The 22,587-nt window shown below is 40.8% G+C and overlaps 1 protein-coding gene across 3 annotated transcripts; it reads right to left on the reverse strand.

The window, feature by feature from the left end:
• Positions 1 to 1,241: 1,241 nt before the first annotated feature.
• Positions 1,242 to 22,025, reverse strand: TRA2A (transformer 2 alpha homolog). 3 transcript variants are annotated; one of them, XM_060248644.1, is made up of 8 exons: positions 21,823 to 22,025; positions 15,517 to 15,650; positions 14,614 to 14,773; positions 6,898 to 7,086; positions 3,614 to 3,729; positions 2,912 to 3,010; positions 2,202 to 2,269; positions 1,242 to 2,038 (listed from the first exon to the last, which is right to left on the reverse strand). In XM_060248644.1, the coding sequence occupies exons 1-8, from the start codon at positions 21,856 to 21,858 to the stop codon at positions 2,028 to 2,030; spliced, it is 813 nt and encodes a 270-aa protein (XP_060104627.1). In that variant the 5' UTR covers positions 21,859 to 22,025; the 3' UTR covers positions 1,242 to 2,027. The 3 variants fall into 3 exon arrangements, with proteins under 3 accessions (XP_060104627.1, XP_060104628.1, XP_060104629.1); XM_060248645.1 differs by having other exon boundaries at positions 2,912 to 3,007; positions 21,823 to 21,983; XM_060248646.1 differs by lacking the exon at positions 21,823 to 22,025 and adding an exon at positions 15,913 to 16,680.
• Positions 22,026 to 22,587: the final 562 nt, after the last annotated feature.

Here is a 22,587-nt window from a genome sequence, read left to right on the forward strand (position 1 = left end):
CAGTTAGGCTCTGCTGGCATATACTCTATTAACATTTACATTACATCTTAGTATGCTTTGTAAAGGAAAAGATTTTAGGCTGCGGATTCCTGCTCCACTTCGTAGTTTGAGTAAATATTATGCCTTTTATGCCTTCCCGTTCGCAGAAATTAGTATGAGGTCTGCCAAAGCTGTCATGTTGCTGAAGTCAGCAACATATAGCAACAGGGCAGTCAACGTGTATAGCGCCCCCCCCCCCATTATGTATTGTTGTTTTGGGGAGAAAGGTTTTCCCATTTTTTAATTTCCTGAAGAAACTTAATCATAAGGTTAAACTAGAAGAAGCTGAGGGGAATAAAATATTCATAACGTTTAAGCCAGGATGTTCACCTTGCACAAGTGGAGGTATAACCAGCCACAAAATGTCAGGAAGTGAAATTATGCGCAGATGTCACTTTTTAAAGATTCAGGCAGAAACTGTTTAACAGGATGCTTTTTAAAATGAAATACCATTAAAATAGTTTCTTGCACACACACACACACACACAGGCATACATATATTGAGCTAGCTAAGCAACAGTTATCTGGCAGTATCTGTAATACTTTCAATGGCCAATCAGCAGCTCTCCTGGGCAAAAGCCCCACCTGCTCATACCCTTGGCAGGTGCTAGGAAAGATGTCAGCAAGTACCATGTCACCCATGTGCACAATGTTGAGAACATCTGGTTTAAGCACACTAGTAAACAAGAGTTAGAAGAGGGGGCTCATAAGGATTGGAAGAGGCTTCCCGATCAAGCTGAGCTTTTCTTGCATGACTTGGGGAGGGGATTCCTGCCATCTAAGAGACACTTTTGTCCTGTCTCCACCATGCATTTTCTGGTAGTATAAGCACATACATTAACTGTGTACTACTCCATCAACTAGTAATTACCTCTAAGGTCCCTTTGCACATGATGAATTTCAATGCTTCCGTTCCTTGCTCATTTCAGGGTGTAGTCCATTGTTCTGTACCAGCAATCTAGAGGCTTCCTTGGGCAGTTCAACCAGTTCAAGTTTTATAGTTTTACACTCACTATGAAGAGTTACAGTGTAGCGTATTTATAAATGTGTCCTAATTTTAAGTATTAGGTGGCCCAAAACATGTTAGGCAAATTTCAAAACAGATAATTTATCCAAGGTACCTTTGGATGTTCTGACTTTCCTTTAAATAAAATCCCACAAATCTAACCAATTATATATTAAATACTGGAAGGCTATAAGGATAGAATTTAAAATTTATTTTACAAAGGAAATCTACAGTCCATACTACCAAAGAGAACCTAGTTAACCATCATTTCAAAATCATATGGAATTATTGTGAACAGCAAATATATTTGCATGCCAAAAAAACCTAAGTCTTAAGCCTGTGTCATGACAATGGGGTTGAAATAAAGTACAATTTAAAGAGAGCTTGGTTTCATATAATTTAACCAAAAACTTCAAATGTCTTCTATACTGTCATTAAAATTATTTTATCAAATACATACCAAGCTATAATTTGCAGTATACAATTAGTTTTCCCACAGTGTTCCTTCCAGTAATGTTAACTTACTACATTGAGAACTATAAACTCTGGTTCAGGGATACACACTGAAGTGTAATTGAAGATACAGGTCAACATTGTCCCAAAACAGGCAGATAGACAGTTATTCAAATAGTAGGTTTCTACTGAAATACAACGTGCAAACTTTAAAACAAACCAATTCTTGCTTCTCTCTTTTAGGTTTAAGAGAAATCTCCACTTGCTTAAAAATAAACGATTTACAAAATGTATCAACACTTCAGGAAACCTACTTAGTTTTGCTTGAGGACATTTACGTACATAAAACTACAACAATTACACTTGAAGAATTACAATAAGAGATGGGCAAACTGATATTTCAACTGAAAATACATATATTCTAAATGAACCCACAAATTTTAATGGGGTTTAGGGGATCTATAGGAAAAGTTAGGTCAGAACTTGCTGTTTAAAAATCATGTTTGCAAATGTAATTGGCTTCTGTTCTTCAATAGCGCCCTGAAAGGAAACAGAAAGAACGTGATAACAATCATACTTACACATTCTTTCCTTTTCCCCATCTCCCTGCAGCAATGCTTACCATCTGTACTCATTCTGTCACACTTCAAGAATTTTCACCATGCTAAAAATAAATATCCACTCAACACAAATGCATACTTACTTGGGCTGTAGGAACGAGATCTTGATCGTGATCTGTAACGGCTATAATAAGGAGAAGGAGATCGCCTCCTTTGAAGAGAACAAAGTAGTTTTGTTGGCAGTAGCTCATACCCATGTTTACATACTTTCCTGGTACATACGTATTATTTAAAGTTGCATTCATTTGCTGTCATAGTTTAAGGTGTACAAGAGTCCAGACAAAGAAAAATGTTGCATGTGCAACACACACATAAACACTGAATACATAAAATGGCTGACGTGGAAATGTTTCTATTAACACAGTTCAATCATAAAAGCAAGTCTCTTTTCCTTAATCCTTTTACATTAGAAGTGTTCCCTCCTACACTACAACAGCTACTTTTTCAGTCTTATAGCAGCTGCTGTATACCAGCTTATACCTGCAAGCTGCTAAATCTCTTCTTGATAGCATTATCAAACTACTAAGAGACATCTTTTTAGAAATGCAGCCTTCCTTTCTGCGCATATCCTTACAATAAAAAGCAACTCATTTTTGGCCTATGCTCAGAAGCTATTATTTATATGCATGAACATAGCTTGGCACAAGATTTTCAGAGATATTCATCAGACCCTACATATAGTAAACAGCATGCAATTGTGTGGGTGTACAATTTTAAAAAAATCTTAACTAGAAGACACTGACAGATTTGAAGTTTACTATAATGATTCAAAATGCATTTACAAAGCACATACCTATAGCGATAATCATATTCTTCATATCTGTCATATCCTCTGTCATAGTAGGAATCACGTCGACGGCCAGCTCCTCCACCTCCACCGCCGCCGCCACTACTTTTAAAGGGAAAACAGAAAATACATTCTGGAAGTATACTAAATACTGTATTTTGTCTGTTCAAAATGCCAGTTTTAAAAACCATTTAACTAAACAATCTTTCAGAATGAATTCTTTCAACTACCGCAGTGATTATGAGATGCAAACTGTCTGAAATAAATCTACTGATTCTCAGTTCCTTAAATCAGAGATCTAACATGGAGAGAGCTGCCACCCTACATCATTACAGAGTACCATATGATCACCGCTTAAATTATATTGTAGTGATACAGCACCATGAAATGAAATGTTTTTAAAATAATTTTAAACTAGCTATTTGTTACTGGGTTTTAATTTGTAAAAATAAATGTTGTTAGCCGCCCTGAGTCAGCTTGCGGAGAGGGCAGGATAGAAATTTAAAGTAATAATTAAATAAATAATAACGTTTTAAAAAGCAAAAACTGAAGACAGCAATGTATTATTTATTTACAAGATTAACTGCCTTTCTACCTTGTGGCACTCAAGCAGCTTACAATATAAATGAAGCCACCATAATAAAACACATAAAAGACAACAGTTGAAAATCTCAATTAGGACTGCCAGTAACTAAATAAACATCTTACTGGGTTGGCCTGCCCATGTAAATGCCTGGAGTGGGTGTGTGTGCTCTCTTTGTGATGGAGTAATCCACACGGATCCTTCTACCATCCAATTCCATTCCATTAGCATGTTCCATTGCCTATAAAGAAATGAAAAACTTTAGCTCTTAGTAACAAGAAACCAGTACTTATTTTCATTAAGCAGAGTGAGATTGTTATTAGTATAGTGCCAAATAGAATGGGTAAGTTGTTCTTCAACAGGCAGAATGAAAACATCCCTACTAACCTTTGGGGCATTCAAGACAGCAAAATATGATCATTTTTCAAGTGGGCTCTCTGCTAACAAGCAAAACGCTGATGGTTCCTTGACACTCTACCTTTAAACACATCAAAAAGCTAAGCAAACAGTAATTTTCTCTTAAGTCCTTGCAGGACTTGCTCTGACTGAAGCCACTAAGTGATGAACTGAAGCAGAAACATGAAACAGGGTGACTTTCTGCAGGATGCACATAACTGGGTTACTGCTAATCAGCTGCCAGTTTATGCTCCCCCATCTCCTGCCAACTGGCTTACAATATCCAACCAGAGTATGATTCTACAGAAGCCTTAATCTCTTCTATTCTATTCAGGATCCAAGTGCCCTGCTTATGTTACCTTTGTATCACCTAATGACTTTTTAGTCCTTTTTTTTTACCATTCACATTTGACACAAAAATCTACTGAAGTTAACTGAAATACAACTACGTGACTTTTGCTCCTTTTTATAATTGTAATTAATTTTGTTCCTTTTTATACTTATAAAGAAACCCCTTTCCCTAATTTTGTGCTTAAATATTTTTCACCTAAGTTCAATAATTTATTAATGAAAATCATAGTAAAGTAACTTGCAGTACAATCCTATGAACAACTACTCTGGGCTACGCTCATTTATTGCAATGAATTTAGACCAGATTCACAGGATGACACTGTTAAGACTTCTATAAAACAGTTTTCCACACCACAACCTCAAAGATCTATACGTTTAAAGAGAAATCACTCATAGCACTGTTCTGCAGACTCTTGTACAAGTACTTGCAGAAAAGCTTGTGCTGCTATAACACATACATTTACAGTAGTTCTCATGTTTTCATTTGCACATTTAGCAAAAGATATTTTTAAAAGGCACCATTGGCTCAAACCATATATGTATTTTAAATAATGCATTAATTTTGTTGCAATTTGAAAACCTTTTTTGGTTTTTCCAGGAATTTATGAAATAAGAAAAAAACAGTTCCACATGGTCACTGTTTACATCTTATAATAAATTTACGACCAAAACCTTCAGCGCTGGCCTTTACCATATTCTGTAATAGGATTAAATTTAGGCTGCAGTGCCACCTAGTGATTCTTTCTTCTTGGACACACTATTTTGAAAGAATTCTCTGACACCAAAGTCCATATAAGAGTAACAAGTCAAAACCATGCAAACAAGCAATTAAGAGCATCATGTCCTCTCAAGATCCATATATACATATATAACAGCGCGCCTCGCGGTCTCACTGGATCGCTTCTATATAAGGCTTATGGCTACGCCAGCCCCTCTTCCACCTCAGTTCTTCCTTTTGAATTTTTACTTCATGACTATGGAACTCAAGGGGTGGGTGTAATATGGATTTCTCACTACTAGTCTCTTCGGGGTTTTTGTTTTGCTTTAAAATGGATATAAACTCAGTTTGTAGGTAGGGGACCACAGCCGCTTTGAGAGCTTTCCCAATATACTGGCACCAGAGAACTTTAAAATAAACCACAGGAATTTATTAACATACACACACCGTCTTCAACTGGGGAATGGGAAATATATACATGGGCTATATTGTATCTCAAGCAGTTAACAGTTTCTTCGTAGTTCAGGCTTTATAATATCTAGCTCACTTAGGTCTCTCAGGTTTCACAGATCATACAGCTTTCACTCTCCAACACTATTCTGGGTTGGCCTCTTGGGTATAATGTGCCAAGTCCCTTAAGTCAACTGGTGTCTCTTCTCCCAGCCCTTCAGACTTCTAGACCCACATCTTTCCCTCAACCACCTCTTTAGCTCTAAAGAGAAGTGTCTCTGTGTCTGTGACCTCTCAGGTCTTTTACTGTGACTCTCCTCTAGTCACACACAGCCCCGTGGCTGTCTAAATAGAGCGAACAGTGAGCTTTGCTTCTCCTGAAGACTCTCCTCAGCTACTGTCTCAGCTCTTTCTCAGACCAACTGCTCTCTTCAGCAGTCTCCCCCAGACTCCCTCTGACACTAACTGCCCTCAGCTGTTAGCTGTCAATCACCTCTGAGAGTTCTGACCACTCTGGCCCCCACCCTCAGATTACCTGACGCAGGTTCTATGCGTCCTTAGTTTTCTTGTTAACCCGTTCATTACCGTCACAACATACTACATTAAAAACTGTAAATTATGGTTTTCAAAGAGACAGTACCATACGCCAGTTACTTTGTCACCACTTTCAATCACTTCAGGGACAGAAAAGCAAAAGCTACTAAAGTAGTACAGTAACAAGACAGAGTAACATACCCAAGCTATACATAATAATGTATTTGAAAGTCAGTATTACATATTCAAGGGAAACTGTATTGAAAAAGATTTCCTAGGAAAGTATATTACTACACATACTGATATGCATTTAAGACATGAACATGGTTCTGGTTAATGTTAAGGGCATTTCAGAAGCTTAACATGTGTCTCCTTTTAGATAATAATTTTCAGATGCTTAGATTCAAATCTTGGACACAATGGAAACACTCATTAACTCTTTTTAGTGGCCAAGACAGATATAACCTTTAACTGTGTTTAAGGACACTGGGGGAGGGCAAAGGGAATCCACAAGTTAATAAGAAGCATGCAATCCCATAGCCTGCCTCATTTCTTTTCAACATGGTTAGGGATCAGGCTTGTACACTGACAGCTTTCCAAATACCTGAAAAGGAGGATGATTTTATCAGGAAGATGCATATTTAATTGATCTAAGATCAACAATTTCATGTGTGAATTGTCTCAGGTACAGCTACCTTGCTGGGTAACTTATTTTAAACATATTAGTTCTCAAGATTCACCATCTGTCTTACATACAGCAATTTCAGACCATTCCCTGGATGTACATAAAAGATATTACTCCCCAAAAAAGCCTATGAATTCACAGGACTCCACAAGTTAAATGAATAAAACTACCAAACAGTTCAAGTATTTACAAACTTTGCAAAGAAAAGTAAAAAAAGAAACAGGTATGTGAATTTTAAAGGTAAATAATGATATTAGGAATGCAGAAGTATTTACCTCTTTAGAATCATCTATTCTTTCAAAGTAAACAAAAGCAAATCCTCGAGATCGCCCAGTTCGTTGATCATAAACTACATTAACACCAGATAAAGGTCCATAACGGGAGAAGACTTCGCGAAGATCCCTCTCAGTGGTATACAAACTGAGACCAAACACTCCAAGACATGTATTAGGATCTGGATTAGCCTGAGAAATAAGCCAAAAGTAAAAATAAGGTGTTCAGGAATACCTGCAATATTCTTCAAATAAATTACGGTACTTCTTAAAATACATTTACTTAATGGTCTTCCCCTACGATGCAAAGGGAAACATTCCTAAAACAACTCCAGTGTGGGCACTAGTGGTGTGCAATTTTTTTCTTTGTAAAACAGCTGAGAGGCAGCTCTTTTGGACAGTCCCTTTAACTTAGACTGCATGAAAGAGTTCACCAATAAATCAATCTTGTGACTCTGCTGGGCAGCCCAGTTTAGACCAGATTACTCAACAAGTCCACCCAGGATCCAATCCTGCGGGGAGAGCTCTGGGAGCTGATCCTGGAGGGAAACTCCCCCCACCCCCCCTTGGGCAGCCCAGTTTTGCTGGTAATATATCTGGGATTTTTCCAATTCTCCTGAAAAATCCCAGATACATTTGGGAAGTCAAAATATACCCCATAATACTGATAAGGCATTTTTCAGGTATATTTTCTTTTTGGGTAAATGTGAATGCACACTCCTAGTGGGCACACAGAACTCTTCATTCTAAGATGACACCAAAAAGGTCTGGCAGGAGCAGAAACAGAATCACTTTTACATGTAGTTCTTTCAAGCATATTTTGATGTCCTCTGCAGGTGTTTTTTAAAAATGCTTGCATGATAAATGACATATTTCTGATGCAGAAGTAATTTATAAAGATCATTTCAGAATTGGAAATTTCACTTAGGAAAACAGATCTTGTTTGTTTCCCAATAATCCAGCAGTGGTTCTCTGATCAACTAGGCTCCCATGGTCTTTATGTAAAATTAAGCGTGATATAGTTGATATTTTCTGCAATTACTGTTTTACATCGGAGACTAGCTAAATGGAACAGTAAGTGGAAGCACTTCATAACCAATAAAAGACAAAGTCTTCTGAGTACTTTTTTGCCCTGTCCTAAGGCCAAGGAATATATAGTGATATCCTCATTTTAAAGTCACAACTCCACTATGGAGGACTTAATCCTAACCTTAAATGTAATCTATCAACATATTAAGGTACCAATAACTACAGATCTTATTGAACTCCTTTAGATTGTCTACGGTGTTGTGTCTGGTACAGGCATTACAATTAAATACTGTGCAGTACAGTAATGATGCCTACTCTTATTTTTTTGCCCTTTTTACTTCACAAACAGGGGGGAAAGCATAGTCAACAAGCCAGCCTGTCCTCCCTGGAAGGATAAAACCAGTACCGTAACAGTTGTGCTACTTTTATCCTGCCGAAATTTTTATTCCACTTTTCTTTCCAGGTGCTCAAGTTGGCATACAAGGTTGTGTTCTTTCATTTTAATCCTCACAATAACCCTGTGAGGTAAGTTAAAAGAAAGGCTGACTCCAAGGTCACACAATGGGATTCACAACTGAGTTGGGATTTGAATCTAGATATCCTTGATCCTAGCTGAACATTCTTTTTTAAAATATATATATTTAAATTTTGTTAGGATTTTCTCCCCCCCCCTTTTTTAAACAAACAAGAACATACAAAAATTCTTTCCCATGAACAATAATTATTTTTAAGTAGCTTATCAGCACAGCACAAAATCTAGATATTTCTTTGGTATCAAGCATACAGTACAGGATTTTTTATTTATGTGTTCAAAGAAAACATACTATTTCTCCCTCAGAGGTTGTCGGACATCTCTGTGGGTTATTCCTACTGTTCCTTCAGGGAGGCAGGAACACTTTTTTCACCTTCCTGTTGGCGCCTTCGGAATAACCCCGCCCTCAGTTTTGTTCCTGCCTCTACAGGGAGCAGCAGCACAAGGCTAGGCTCAGCCTTTTTTCTCTGTTTCTTCTTCTTATTTTCCCTTCCATATCTTCTCTTTTCCATATCTAATTTATCCCTCCCTTCCTTCTGCCTTTTGCTGGCCGAAGAAAACTGAGGGAACTTGTCTGGGTCGTTCAGAATGGCCTGTAGTAGGGACCGTTTCCTATCGGACGAGGAGGGAGGGTCGCGCGCCGCGCTTCTAGCAGCGCCGACTCACGTCGAAGGAGCCGACCTGCCTTCGCGGCTTGTTCGCGCCCTTCCCGACGCGGCCGCAGACGATTCAGCTGCCAGCGCCAAGAAACGGCGCGTAATGGAGGCCCAAGCTACGTTCCTCGGGGTGGCAGCAAACGGCGGCGGCCATTTTGGAAGTGCGGAGCGTAGCTCTCAGACCTTCCAACCCCCAAGAGCAGGCACTCCGGAGACTCGGAACTACCTGCAACCGCACATCGAAGGCTTCCAGGACGGGGGTAATGTACAAATGGGCAACCCTCTGAACCCAGAGGCTATGCTTTTTATTAGAAGAGCTATGCAGGAGGAAATGGGCTCCTTTTGCGCCCGTATGGGGCTTCTCCCTCAAGGACCAACCTTTCCTTCAGATCCTCCCCGCCCTTTCTCCTGGCCCACCAAGGCAGCGCAAAAGGCCCCAGTGCAGTCTTTCCAGTCCTTATCCTTTGAGCCTGAGTCTATAGCATCTGGCTCTGACCAGGAAGACAGGGAAGAGGGGGAATGTTTCTCTGAGGAGGAACAGGAGGAGGTTAAAATTCCTGAGCAGGCTAGTCGTTTCTTCCGTCAGGAAGATTACCAGTTTCTCCTAGCCAAAATGCTTTCAGCATTAGAAATTGAGGAGGGGCCTATTGATGAGGAAGCCAAGGTAGCTAAATCTAAGAAGTTTAAGTCAAGAACCAGCGGAAATTCTGAGTTCTTGCCCAGGGGGGAAACTTCTGAACAAGTCTTCCCTTTTCCAGAATACTTTGAAAAGCAGGTTAGAGCAGAATGGGAAAAGCCAGCTTCCCTTAAGCAGTTTCCTCACTTAGTAAAGAAGTTATATGCACTGCCTGCCTATACCAATGAGTTGTTACAAGCTCCAACTGTGGACGGCCCAATAGCAGCTCTACAGTCGTCGGGACTGGTTTCAGAGGACGGCCAGGGTTCTCTTAGAGATCCCCTGGACAAAAAAGCTGAGGCGACCTTGAAAAGATTGTACGAATCCGTGGCCATGATAGTCAAGGCGTCCTCTGCGGCCTCCCTGGTCTCCAGGGCGTCCATTGTTTGGGTACGTAAGTTACTCCAGATGTTACCAGAGGACAACAGACGTATGTTAGAGGGCGCCTCACGCATCCTTAAGGCAGCGTCATTCACAGCTGACGCAACCTTAGATATACTGACCTTTGCCTCCAAGACAATGGCTTCCACTACTGTGGCCAGACGCCTTCTGTGGCTTAGGGCTTGGCAAGCTGACTTTCTCTCTAAGTCTACAATGGCAGCTTACCCTTTTCAGGGGGATCGTCTCTTCGGGGACGCTTTGGACAAGATCCTAGTAGAGACTAGGGATAAAAAGAAAGCCATGCCCAAATCCATTAGGAGGAATGAAAAGAGGGGCCCCCAGTCCTTTCGGACCCAACATTCCTTGGCCAGATATCGTTCTGAATCAAAAAAGTTTAATTGGGAAACGCCAAAGAATTCCTTCAAAAGAGGTTCATTCGGCTCCAAATTCAATCGTAATAACTTCTCCAAAATGGACAAGTCTGACAGAGAGGCCAAGTCCAAGCAGGCATGACTACAATCACTTACCGGTGGGAGCTCGGCTACTCCACTTTACAGAAACCTGGGAGGCCTCTCAGGCAGACCAATGGTCTTTAGAAATTGTACAAGAGGGGTATTCAATAGAGTTCCACCGCATTCCACCAGACAGATTTGTCAGATCACCTACCCCCAAGCAGGAGCACAAGCTTCTCATCACCACAAAAGCAATACAGCATCTTATCGACATTCGAGCAGTCGAACCGGTCCCAGGGTTGGAGAGGGGGAAAGGTGTGTATTCCATCCTTTTCACCATACCCAAGAAGAATGGCGACTGGAGGGCCATCTTGGATCTCAAGTTTCTAAATCGCTACGTCAAAGTACGTCACTTCAGAATGGAAACTTTGAGATTCATTATGGACTCTCTCTTGACAGGGGAGTACCTCACTTCCATACACCTAACCGAAGCTTATCTTCACATACCTATCCACCCTTCTCACCGTCGATTTCTAAGGTTCGTGGTACTGAATCAACACTACCAATACAGGGCCTTACCTTTCGGCCTGTCAACAGCGCCCAGAGTTTTTTCCAAGATGTTAATACATCCGATAGCCCAGCTGAGGAAGCAGGGAATTCACATTCACCCCTATCTGGACGACCTCTTGGTCAGATCCAACAGCAAAGAGAAATCCCTTCGGGGTACAACTCTGGCTATTCAGTGTCTTCAGTCACACGGATTCCTGGTGAACACAGAAAAGAGTTCACTTCAGCCGAGCCAGAGGTTGGAACATCTAGGTGCAATGATCGACTCCACCTGCAATTCGCTATTTCTACCTCTGTCCAAGGCCAGGGCCATCAAGGATTTGGCTACCAGGGTCATCCAGAGCAAATCATCACCACTGATGTTGCTTGCCAAACTAATGGGACTTTTGATATCGACCATAGACATGGTTCAATGGGCCAGATTCCATTCCAGACCTCTTCAATTGTTCCTACGACCATTTCAACTTCAGATAATGGAGAGAAAGGTCATAAATCTGATAATTCCGCTAACAGTCAAGAGGAGTTTGCAATGGTGGACGGACTTGTCTCATCTTCACCAGGGCAAATTATTCCATCCTCCCTCATCCCTAGAGCTGTTCACAGATGCCAGCCTGGGGGGCTGGGGGGCCTCTCTTCAGGACAAACCAGTCCAAGGCAGGTGGTCACAACACGAGAGTCTGCTTCCCATCAATCTTCTGGAAATCAGAGCTATACGTCTAGCTCTGGTTGCCTTCAGGACCCAATTGCTCCAGAAGCATGTGCTCGTCAGAACGGACAACATTACAGCCAAGGCGTATCTGAACAACCAGGGGGGCTCCAGATCTTCGCAGTTGCACAGGGAAGCATCAAGGATTCTGACATGGGCAGAAAAGAATCTGGCCTCTCTAAGGGCGAAACACATCAGAGGCCAGGACAACATACAGGCAGACTGGTTAAGCAGACAGGAAATCTGCGAGGGCGAGTGGGCCCTCAGCTCAGACATATTCAATCTCATATGCCAGCGCTGGGGTCAACCAGAGGTGGATCTTTTCGCTTCAGACACAAACTCACAGCTACCAAGGTACTTCACAAGGTTCTTCCATCCAGAAGCCGAACAGACAGATGCCTTGACAGCCATATGGCCTCCAGGTCTCTTGTATGCGTTTCCTCCGGTCCCTCTGGTTTCTCGAGTTCTGCGGAGGGTGAGAGTTCTACAGGCGGAAATCATCATGGTAGCTCCCTATTGGCCACGGCGTCCGTGGTTCTCAATGTTGACAGAGCTATCAATAGACCTTCCGATGTCGCTGCCAGTTTCTCCCGACATGCTCCATCAGGGTCCGGTGTGGCACCCCAACCCGGAGTGGTTTCATCTGACCGCGTGGAGATTGAGCGGGAGACATTCAGAAGTCTAGGTTACTCCCTGGAGGTGACAGACACTATGCTAGCGTCAAGAAGACCCTCCACAGTTCGCATATACAACACTACCTGGAAGGCTTTTGTCCGATGGTGTCGTAGAAAAAAGGTTTTTCCGCTTAATCCCTCTGTGGCGGAGATACTAGCGTTCCTGCAGGAAGGCCTAGAGTCCAAGTTACAACCAGCTACGTTAAGAAGACAGATAGCTGCCCTGTCCACTGTCTTACCGGTCGTGGGAGGGTTCAGGCTGTCTCAACATCCACACATCCAGTTGTTTTTGCAGGGGGCAAACTCGAAGTCTCCTACGACAGTCCATCGTTTTCCGTCTTGGTGGCTCCATACCGTTTTATCAGCGCTTACTAAGAAACCATTTGAGCCTCTTCGAGAGGTGGACTTAAAATGGGTGCGAATGAAAGCTCTCTTTTTAGTAGCCATCACATCTGCACGTTGAGTTTCGGAACTGGGGGCCTTATCAGTGAAGGCGGGTCTTTGTGTGTTCCACAAAGAAAAGGTGGTTCTGCGCACGGATCCCTCCTTCCTTCCTAAGGCTGCTTCTAGGTTCCACCACTCACAAGAAATCTACTTACCCACTTTTTGTCCAGAACCCAAACACCCCAAGGAGGTAGTCTGGCATACGTTAGATGTGCGCAGAGCCTTGAAGATTTTCATTCTAAGATCAGAGTCAATTAGAAAAACTGACTACATGACTACATGTTCATCAACGTCTCTCCTCCAAGAGCTGGAGACAAGATGTCTAATTCATCAATTAGTGCAGTTCTGAAGGCCTGTATCAGTGAAGCATATAGGGCATCAGGGTTACAGGTACCTGTAGGAATTACTGCACATTCACTTAGGAGTGCCTCCACAAACGCGGCACTGCTGAATAGGGCTTCAGTCGAAGAGGTGTGTAGAGCTGCTACTTGGTCCTCTCCGTCTACATTCATAAGGCATTATAAGATCCATTCCATGGCATCGACAGATGCAGCATTTGGGAGCATGTTCTGGGGGAGGTCAGCGATGAAGACCCACCCGATTAAAGGGGACTGCTCTGGTAGGTCCCACAGAGATGTCCGACAACCTCTGAGGGAGAACGGCCCATTGGACTTACCGTGAGGGGTCCTTCTCCTCAGAGGTTCGGAGGACATCTCGCCACTCCCAGATTCATTTTCATCGCTTAGGTTTCTTTCTACAGCCTATCTCCCTTGTACTGTGTTACTTTCAGTATTATCGGAGTTCAAGTTTACAGTTTGCATTTTAATACGAGTTGTTAGTTCTGTTTATAGTCCTTCTAGTTAGAGGGAAGACGATACTGCTTTCGGAGTCCCACAACTGAGGGCGGGGTTATTCCGAAGGCGCCAACAGGAAGGTGAAAAAAGTGTTCCTGCCTCCCTGAAGGAACAGTAGGAATAACCCACAGAGATGTCCTCCGAACCTCTGAGGAGAAGGACCCCTCATGGTAAGTCCAATGGGCCGTTTTCAACAAATGTACCGGTTAACGATGGACTGACTGTCTGGACAAACTGCACTGCAATTTTGTCCTGAACCACTATGTCCCAAATTTTGTTAAACCACTGCCTTAATGTAGGGATTCTGTAAGTTTTCCAATACTTTGCCAATACTATTTTTGTCACCAGAAGTAATATTGAAATTAGTTCTTTTTAGAATTTTTTTGTGTTTGATTGCTTTGACCAATAATACATTAAAAGCAATTCCAGGGTATTTGGTAGCGGGCATTCCACAATAGCTTCTATTATTATTAATTTCCAAAAAGCATTCATTTTAGGGCAGGTCCACCAACAATTCAAAAAAATTGTCAATTCGACCACATTCCTTCCAATAGTCTCTAGCTGTACATTCTAATCACAATACACAAGTTTTTGTATGTTTCCTTGGCCACAGAACACTGCAAACTGTGCATATTATGCCTAATCATCACAAAATCAAGTAATGAAACACTAAGATAGCTTCTGTTATGACATAAGCCTGGAGATTTAAATACACTTCTGTAGAACCTTGGTTACATTGACTACATACTCTGCTACCAGTATGCCTTCTCCTGTTGGACATTGGTGAATGACTGCGGCTCCTTCTACGACGATACTCTGGGGTATAGGATCTGCTTCGTGATCTCCTTCTGTGAGAATGGGATCGAGAGCGAGTATACCGCCTGTGAGAATGCCTTCTTGATCTAGACCTTCAAATGATAAATTGTGAGTTATAAGCAAATACCTATATTTATCAACATATTTGCATATTAATGAAGTAAAATTCATGTATTCATCACCTACTTCTACAGTGAATACATGATCACAAGATTATATAAGAATAAACTACATGAATAGCCAAGTATTTCCAACATCCATTTACAGAAAGTCTCTCATTCATATGTGCATGCATCCCTAGGCCTCAGTTGCCTACTCATGCAAGTAACAACTGTCAGCATAATAGCTGGATCGAATATGGTACATGGAGTTCAAAATGCACTAATCACCAGAAAAATCTGAAAATAGGACCATAGCAATTTTCCTCCAAGCCAGTTTTGCCAGGGATCCCTGAAGCTTTTATTTTTATTAGTTTTTATTATTATATATAGGCCATCTTCTGGCCATAGAGAAGGTGTAATTGGGGTGGTGCGGGGACGTATTTGTGGATTTCCAGCATTCTGCAGGAGGTTGGACTAGATGATCCTGGAAGTCCCTTTCACTTGGATTCTATACACACTATTCAGACCATTATGTTGACCATTCTAGAAAAAGGACTCCTGTATGGAACATGCACAACAATATTTAAGGCGGGGGGGCTTAGAATTTCTCTGTGATTGGAGGAGGGGACAGTACAGAGATTCCCTGACATGTTAGGATATTTGCCATATATGGTGGTGAATTTACAAGCATCCAAGTGCTATCCAGTGAATCTTAACAGCACAAAAATACATACCTGGATTTTGATCTTGATCGAGATCGTGATTCAGAATGCTTAGAAGCTCTTGATGGGCTACGAGATCCTGACCTGCTCTCAGATTTTACACGAGCAGGGCTCCCAGCTGGAGATTTTGACTGGGAGCGCGACTCCTAACAAAAAAAACAGTATTACAAATGGTACTGGTTGCATAAATGCCTACCTTCTTATATTAAAAGTAACTATATTTTATTGATTGTGCCTGAAAGATAAATGGTTAGGCAATACCCTCCAGAACAAATTTGTTTAACCCACAGTTAACATTGTGTGATTTCCTCAAATAATTTCCTACTTGAACCAAATGCTCTATTAACTAAGTAATCATGCAAATTCAACTACAACTTGATCATACAGACACTGGAACATAAACCATACATTTACTTAACCTAGGACCCATTCATTCTTCCAGATTCTTTTAATTCTACTTCACTCTTGCTTTCTACTTTTCTTCATTCTTCATTTTTTCATTTTTCATACTTCGTGTATTCTTCCCCAATTCACACAATTCATTATAGCCTTAAAAATATTCAAGTGCTTCTATCTGACCAATCTTCTGTTCAATTTTTTCCCCCATTCAATTTTAATTTTCTGATCTTTAATACTTTTCATTAGCCTTCTTTTATCTTGATTTATCTTCCACATTCTTGGAAAAAACTCTTCCATTTCTTCACGAACATTAACCTTAATGGAAAAAGAACATTTAGTATATTTAAGCAAATGGGGATTATAAAACTCTGCTGGGAGTTTCAGAATTTTATCTACCAAAATGGAATAACCAGCAGGTAAAGTGCAAATAATTAGTTTATAAAAGCAAGTTTTAGAAAGTATTTTAACTAGTGTAATCATATAGGCTCTAATAATGAGTCCACTGATTTCGTTTTGCATTTCTCAAATGTTCTATATCTATTCTGCTCCCTAACCTTTTAACTCTTTTCAGTTCTTTAAGATACACACACACACACTTAAATGTTGACTCAAGTACTAGTATTGCCTGAATGCATCAAAAAGTATATACCAGGATCCACAAAAGTACTTTAGGTCCAGCGGAATACCCACCTTTTTAAATATTTACGAGACTGCATGAGGAAGTTCAAGACAGTTCAAGGCAGTTCAAGACAAACAAGTCTAAATTCTCAGCTTGAACTTGAGAAACAGTGCAGTTCTTTGGATCCAGGCTAAAGATACATTTGGTCTTAATATTCTGGCATGCAAATTTATTTCTAAACATTACCATTCAATCCAAAGACTATTTGTGCAATACAATATTTAAAACGCCAAGTTAGGGCTCTTGTTCTACAACAGAAATTACATCAATTGTGGTACATGTTTAAAGCAGGGCAGTAGACTGTTATTATGTATGCATTGGCACACCTAAATAAGGCAGTCAGAGCACAAGTAAAAGAATAGAATTTCCCTCAAAATAATCTTACCCAAAAGTTTAGGTGTCAGTGTACTTGAATCTTCACTACATGTACATTAGGAAGAATATGAATTAAGGTACATAGAAACAGCATTCTTCCTTCAATATTCACATTAATTTTATCTATGAAAAGCGCTAATGTAACTTTTTACAAATGCTATTTCTTCTAACAATTACAACACTGTTTCAGAGCCAATTTCTGATTGCAACACTAGTGTGGTCACTTGACAGCCTTTTTCATTACAGTTTGCTAAGTTTCATATTGTTTGTGTCTGCAAAGGATAAAGCTGTGAAGCTTTCAATGAATGAACTTTATTGTAATTCTCAGTTCTTTTGGTTGCCTTTTCATACTCAAGTTCAACAAGCATAACCTATGCTTTCCTCACTTTACTAAAATACCACAAAGTGAAGACCTGAATTTTCAAATAATGCTAGATATAATATGCGTTGCCTCACATTAATTGCCTGATCATCCCAAGAAAGCCCACTTAACTGGGAACCTCTTGACTCAGCCTGCACACTGGAAAGCAATAGTTTATGGTGTTAGTGCTAGGTTGTGGAAATTCTGAATGCTATTCTGCAACAGGTAACACTACTAACCAAACAGGCTGCAGATATGAGTCATAGGAGGCACATAAATATAATAATCAGTCCCTTTCAGCCAATCAGCATCTCCTCTATTGAATACTCTGTTTTTGATGCCTACAACTATCTGAATTCATAATGTGGTAGTGTGCAAACAGGATATATTTTTTCTGAGCAAAACCAAACGCATTAACATATGTTCCCAAGAACCAAAGTTCTGTAGCATCTTACAACCTTAAACAAACTATTGCTCAGAAGGGGAGGCTCTGGCTTGTTACAAGGTAGAACTCTGGCACTGGAAAGAATTATTGGTCAGACCCTGGTAAAACCAAGATCCTAGTAAAAAATGCTACACAGCCATAAGATTTTTCTGTTGATCAGAGCATTTCACTGTCCAACCTAAAACCCTGCCATTATTGATTACATTTGAGTTGCTCAGAGATTGAATAAGACAGAACATTAATGCAGATTTATTCTACTACTGAAATAGTAATTTTACCACCTAGCATTTTTTTTTTAAAAAACCCCAATTAACCTAGCTGATATATTATATAACATCAAATACAATAGGTGGTTCTGAGAGCAGTTCTGAAATAAGTGTACACATGAGTACAAAATCCTTGCAACAATACCCACTGGACAAGGCAAATTAGGTACTGCAATTCAATAAATACAGTTCTAAGGATTGCTTGGCCGTACAGAGACTAGTCAACCAAGCAACAATTGTGCACCCAAGAAATGTTAGACTTGAACTTCTTGAATAGCAGTATCTCATCTACCTCATCCAGTAGGGATAATGTTGGAAGGATTTTGTACTCACATGCATATTTCAGTGCTGCTTTCACCTTTTTTTCTTATATTATGAAAATGTGAATAGAATAGTACCTGCAGCTTTGTATTTTTAATTAGGAAATGCTCATACACAAGTTCACATTTAAAATAATGAGCATGGTATCAATGTGTAAACATAGTTGAAATTCCAAAGCTACAGTAGGTAAAACTTTAAATTAAAAATCAGTAGTAAATCTTATGTCAGTTTTTAAGAACAGCTCACTTGCTAAATAACCAAATAGCAAGTAGAAATAAGGTCATTTATGAATGAAGTGCTGTGCTCCCTCCCTCCCTTTTCACCCTCTCTTCTTCTCTGAGAAGGAAGGAAACAGAATCAGAAAGGGCAGCAAAAGTATACTGCTTTTGAGATGCGCAGAAAAGCCTTGGCTGAAAATGAAAGTAGAAGTGAGCTTTAAGTCTTGAGCTTAAGCCCTTAAAGGAGAAGTGCAGCAATTTTCTTTACTTTAAAAGCACTTGCCAGCCTAAGAAACATATACCACTGGCAAGTGCTTTTGTGGAACACTGTTAATACAGATCTACAGATAACTTCAAATCCTATCCAGGGGTGGCCAACGGTAGCTTTCCTGATGTTTTTTGCCTACAACTCCCATCAGCCCAGCCAGCATGGCCAATGGGATACGTTCAATAACCAGCCACATGGAATGTCCCTATCATGTGAAGAACTATTTAGGATCAACTATATATTTTTAAACTTACAATGCTGCCAATCAGATTTACTGGAAAATGCACTGCTTGGCCATTAAGCTTCAGAAAAGCACTACTTGGGAGTGAATTCATGTATTTGTAGATGTGAAATGTTCCCTCTAGCTGTGGGATCTTGGGAGCAAAATTTCTACTTTGTTAGCTACTGACATTAAAGTTGTGAGCTACTGCATAAATTAGTTTGCTCTAGGACCACTTTTCCTGAGCCAAGAAAAAAACTGTGTGAGCTGGAGGCTAAAAAACTGTGAGCTAGCTCACGCTAACTCAGCTCAGACAGGCTTCAACAGTTCTGGAAATTTTCTTTCTCGAGTATCAACTATCATAGACTCCATAGACTGCCTGTGGTAAGAATGGTCTCCAAGAAACCAAGTATGTTTACAGAAATGAGCTTATTTTATAGGCCACATATAATGAACAAAAGTATATGAGCTAATAAATGTTGGGTGTGTTTACAAGCCCATGCAAGATACTCTCATGTTTATATTATAAAAGATAAATACTGTGTTATCCTGAATTGGGTGGCCCAGCCTAGCCAGATCTTATAAATTTTCAGAAGCTAAGCAGAGTCGACCCTGATAAGTATTTGGATAGGAGACAATCAAACAGGGTCACTACACAGAGGCAGGCAATAGGTAAAACCGCCTTTTAAAGTCTCTTGCCTTCAGAACCCTTAAGTTGGCAGCAATCTGAAGGCACTTTCAACCACCACTAACAAATACAGTGTTAGGTAGAAGAACACTATCTGATGAAAAACAGGTAGATCAAACCTATTGTTAAAAAATCTTACCAATATTGACTTTCAACGTAATGAACTAATCGGACATTGGTATACTTGCTACTGCCATAAAAATTACCCATACATACACAATCCTACTCTTAATGTTTTCCATTTTCTATTTGAATGACTCAGTGATGTTTATTACTTCTACTACTTCTACCGCCCTGAGCCACTTGTGGGAAGGGCGGGATATAAATTCTAAATAAATAAATAAATAATACACTTAGAATTAACTTTTCCGTTTATAGCATCAGAATGCCACTTATAGCCAATGTATTGTAACTGTCAGCCAAGTTCAGCTCTCCATTCTGCTCACTTAGGTGACTTTAAGACAGTTATACAGCTTATAAACCTACCTCCTAGAACAGTTATTGGGAGGATAAAATGTATACTGTTCTGAGCACACTCACAGAATGGCAGAATACAAATAAAATATAACTTCACAAAATATTCTGCAGCCTACCAATAACAGCCACAATTCATGGTCACAACTCATCACAACTGCCAAATGGCATGTGTATAACCAGGATTGCTAGAAAAGGATTCCCAGTTACCACTATTTGATAAAGATTTTCTATTGCACTTCTTATATTGGTTGGGAAAGTTACACATTGTGAATTACACCAAACACAAGTGTTTTGAAAATAAATATTACATTCTTTCACAACTCTTTTTGTTTGGTTAAAAAACTGCTTATGCTGCTTTACCCACACACACAAAATTATAAATACCTTAAATAATGGTCTAACGAATTACACTCCAGACATTTTCTCAAGAGAGCAATCCCAGCACTATTTATAACATAATGCCCCAGAATCACTACAGCAAGGGTTCTAATCTTCCTTTGCTGAAAGGACAACTTGGGAATTTTCTGTAAGTTTTTTTTTTTAAACCTCACAATGAAAAAAAGAGATAGCACAGGACAGTGCAGATAAGGGGTAATTGATGGGAACTGTATACATGTGAAATACATGCCTCTTTTCCATTGTTACTAGCCATAAACATACATATAGAAAAATGTCTGCTGTTCTCATACCTTACTTAATGCCTGGCACAGAACAAAAAACTGATTCAGGCATCTGATGGGCAACCAACAAATCATGCCGAAAGTCCGAGGAGCCTGTGTAGAGAAAACTCCTCTATCCTGCAGACCCCAGAGGTGAGATCATGACCCTTTGCCCTCATAGCAGCACAGCATCAGACTCTTTCCTCCACAAGCAGAGCGCTTCATCGTCCTGTTGCCCGATATATAATGACCGCTCGCCATCCCACCCTCACCAACCCGACATATACACTCCCGTCGACTAGTACGAGGCTTGGGAAGACGCTGGAGGGCGGATGAAAGAATAAAGGGCAGCGAAAATAGGACAGCGATGAAACCTTGACTTAAGCAGCGGGCGACTGGTAGCCGTCCAGGCACGAGATCATGGCAGGGCTTACCACGATTTGGGGCGGGGCGACGACCGGAAAGCTAAGAACAAGGGCGAAGAGCAGTGTAGGCTGCAGAATCCAAGCACAAGAGGGGGCTGCCAGAGGACAATAACAAGGGGGTCCCAGAACAGAGGCTGCAAATCTAAGGCTGTGATCACACACACTAAATAATGCCCTATCAATGCACTTTCTGACTGGATTTTGCCATTCACACAGTTAAACCCCGTTGGAAAATGCATTGAAAATGGATTAAAAGTGCATTATTTAGTGTGTGTGACTGCAGCCCAAGGCTCTCTAGCACGTACTCACAATAAGGGAACAGCCCGTCAAGAGACTGCGCTGCCTCACCTCGGGCGAAAGAATCATTTAGGCGAGAACCGACACCTTCCCGGATGCCCTCCTTCCCGTTCAGCGCCCTGCGAGGATACAGATTTTGGCTCTTTACCCACTTAACGCCCTCAGGATCACAGGCCAGGCCTCCGACACCGCGGCCCGGACGGAGCCGCTCACTACTCACCCTCCCCTCAAAGTTGTTCTCCTCCACGTCGCTCATGTCGGCGCGTTTCTAACACCGGCGGGACAACCAGCAGGAATCCGGCCGAGGGAGAGCAGCAAGACCAGTCCTTCTGGCAAAACACGTCCAAACCACCAACCGTCCTCCAGTGGCGGCAGCGCAAAATGGCGCCTCAGTCTGTAAGATCTGCGCCCGACACTACTCGAGGGGCGGAGCCAAGTGCATGCCCCACCCTTTTGTCACAATGGAAACGCTGCCGCCACAAAGAATGAAGTGGCGGGTTAGAGATTCGCGCAAGCGCAGTGACGGCGGATCAGGATTTCGGTTCTGATTTGAACTGCCGGTAGCTAACTGGGGAAACCGTGCTTCTCTTAAGATGTATTAATTGCTCCGATTTTTAAAAGTTGTGCAGCTCGTTTCTGTATTTGTAGTTATGGGTACTGCTGAAATCTTGCAGTTGTTTTACGTATTAATATATATCTATCTTATCTTTTAAACCGACAAAGTTTAATTCTGGGTCTTTGTTGGTCTGAAAGGTGCCACTGGACTCAAAACATCGTTCTGTTGCTTTATGCCCACCTGAAACTACCTGCATCTACGTTTCATAACAATAGCGGGGTGGGGCAGTATTGCAATTCTTTAAACGTTTGATTAGGCTGATTTCAATTGAAGTAGTTTCAGTTTTGGAATATATATTGGCTTGGTTATTTTAATAGATAAACCTCGTTACAGCATAAAAATATTATATATACAAAAGGGAACTTTCGC

This window comes from Heteronotia binoei, chromosome 10 (assembly GCF_032191835.1).
Source record: "Heteronotia binoei isolate CCM8104 ecotype False Entrance Well chromosome 10, APGP_CSIRO_Hbin_v1, whole genome shotgun sequence".
Lineage (NCBI taxonomy): Eukaryota > Metazoa > Chordata > Lepidosauria > Squamata > Gekkonidae > Heteronotia > Heteronotia binoei.

Coding starts and splice junctions, on each gene's coding strand:
- TRA2A (XM_060248644.1), bottom strand. CDS start 21,858: ATGAGCGACGTGGAGGAGAACAACTTTGAGGGGAGG. Junction 14,774..15,516: donor CGATCAAGATCAAAATCCAG/GTATGTATTTTT, acceptor TATCATTTGAAG/GTCTAGATCAAGAAGGCATT. Junction 3,730..6,897: donor GAATAGATGATTCTAAAGAG/GTAAATACTTCT, acceptor ATTTCTTTATAG/GCAATGGAACATGCTAATGG.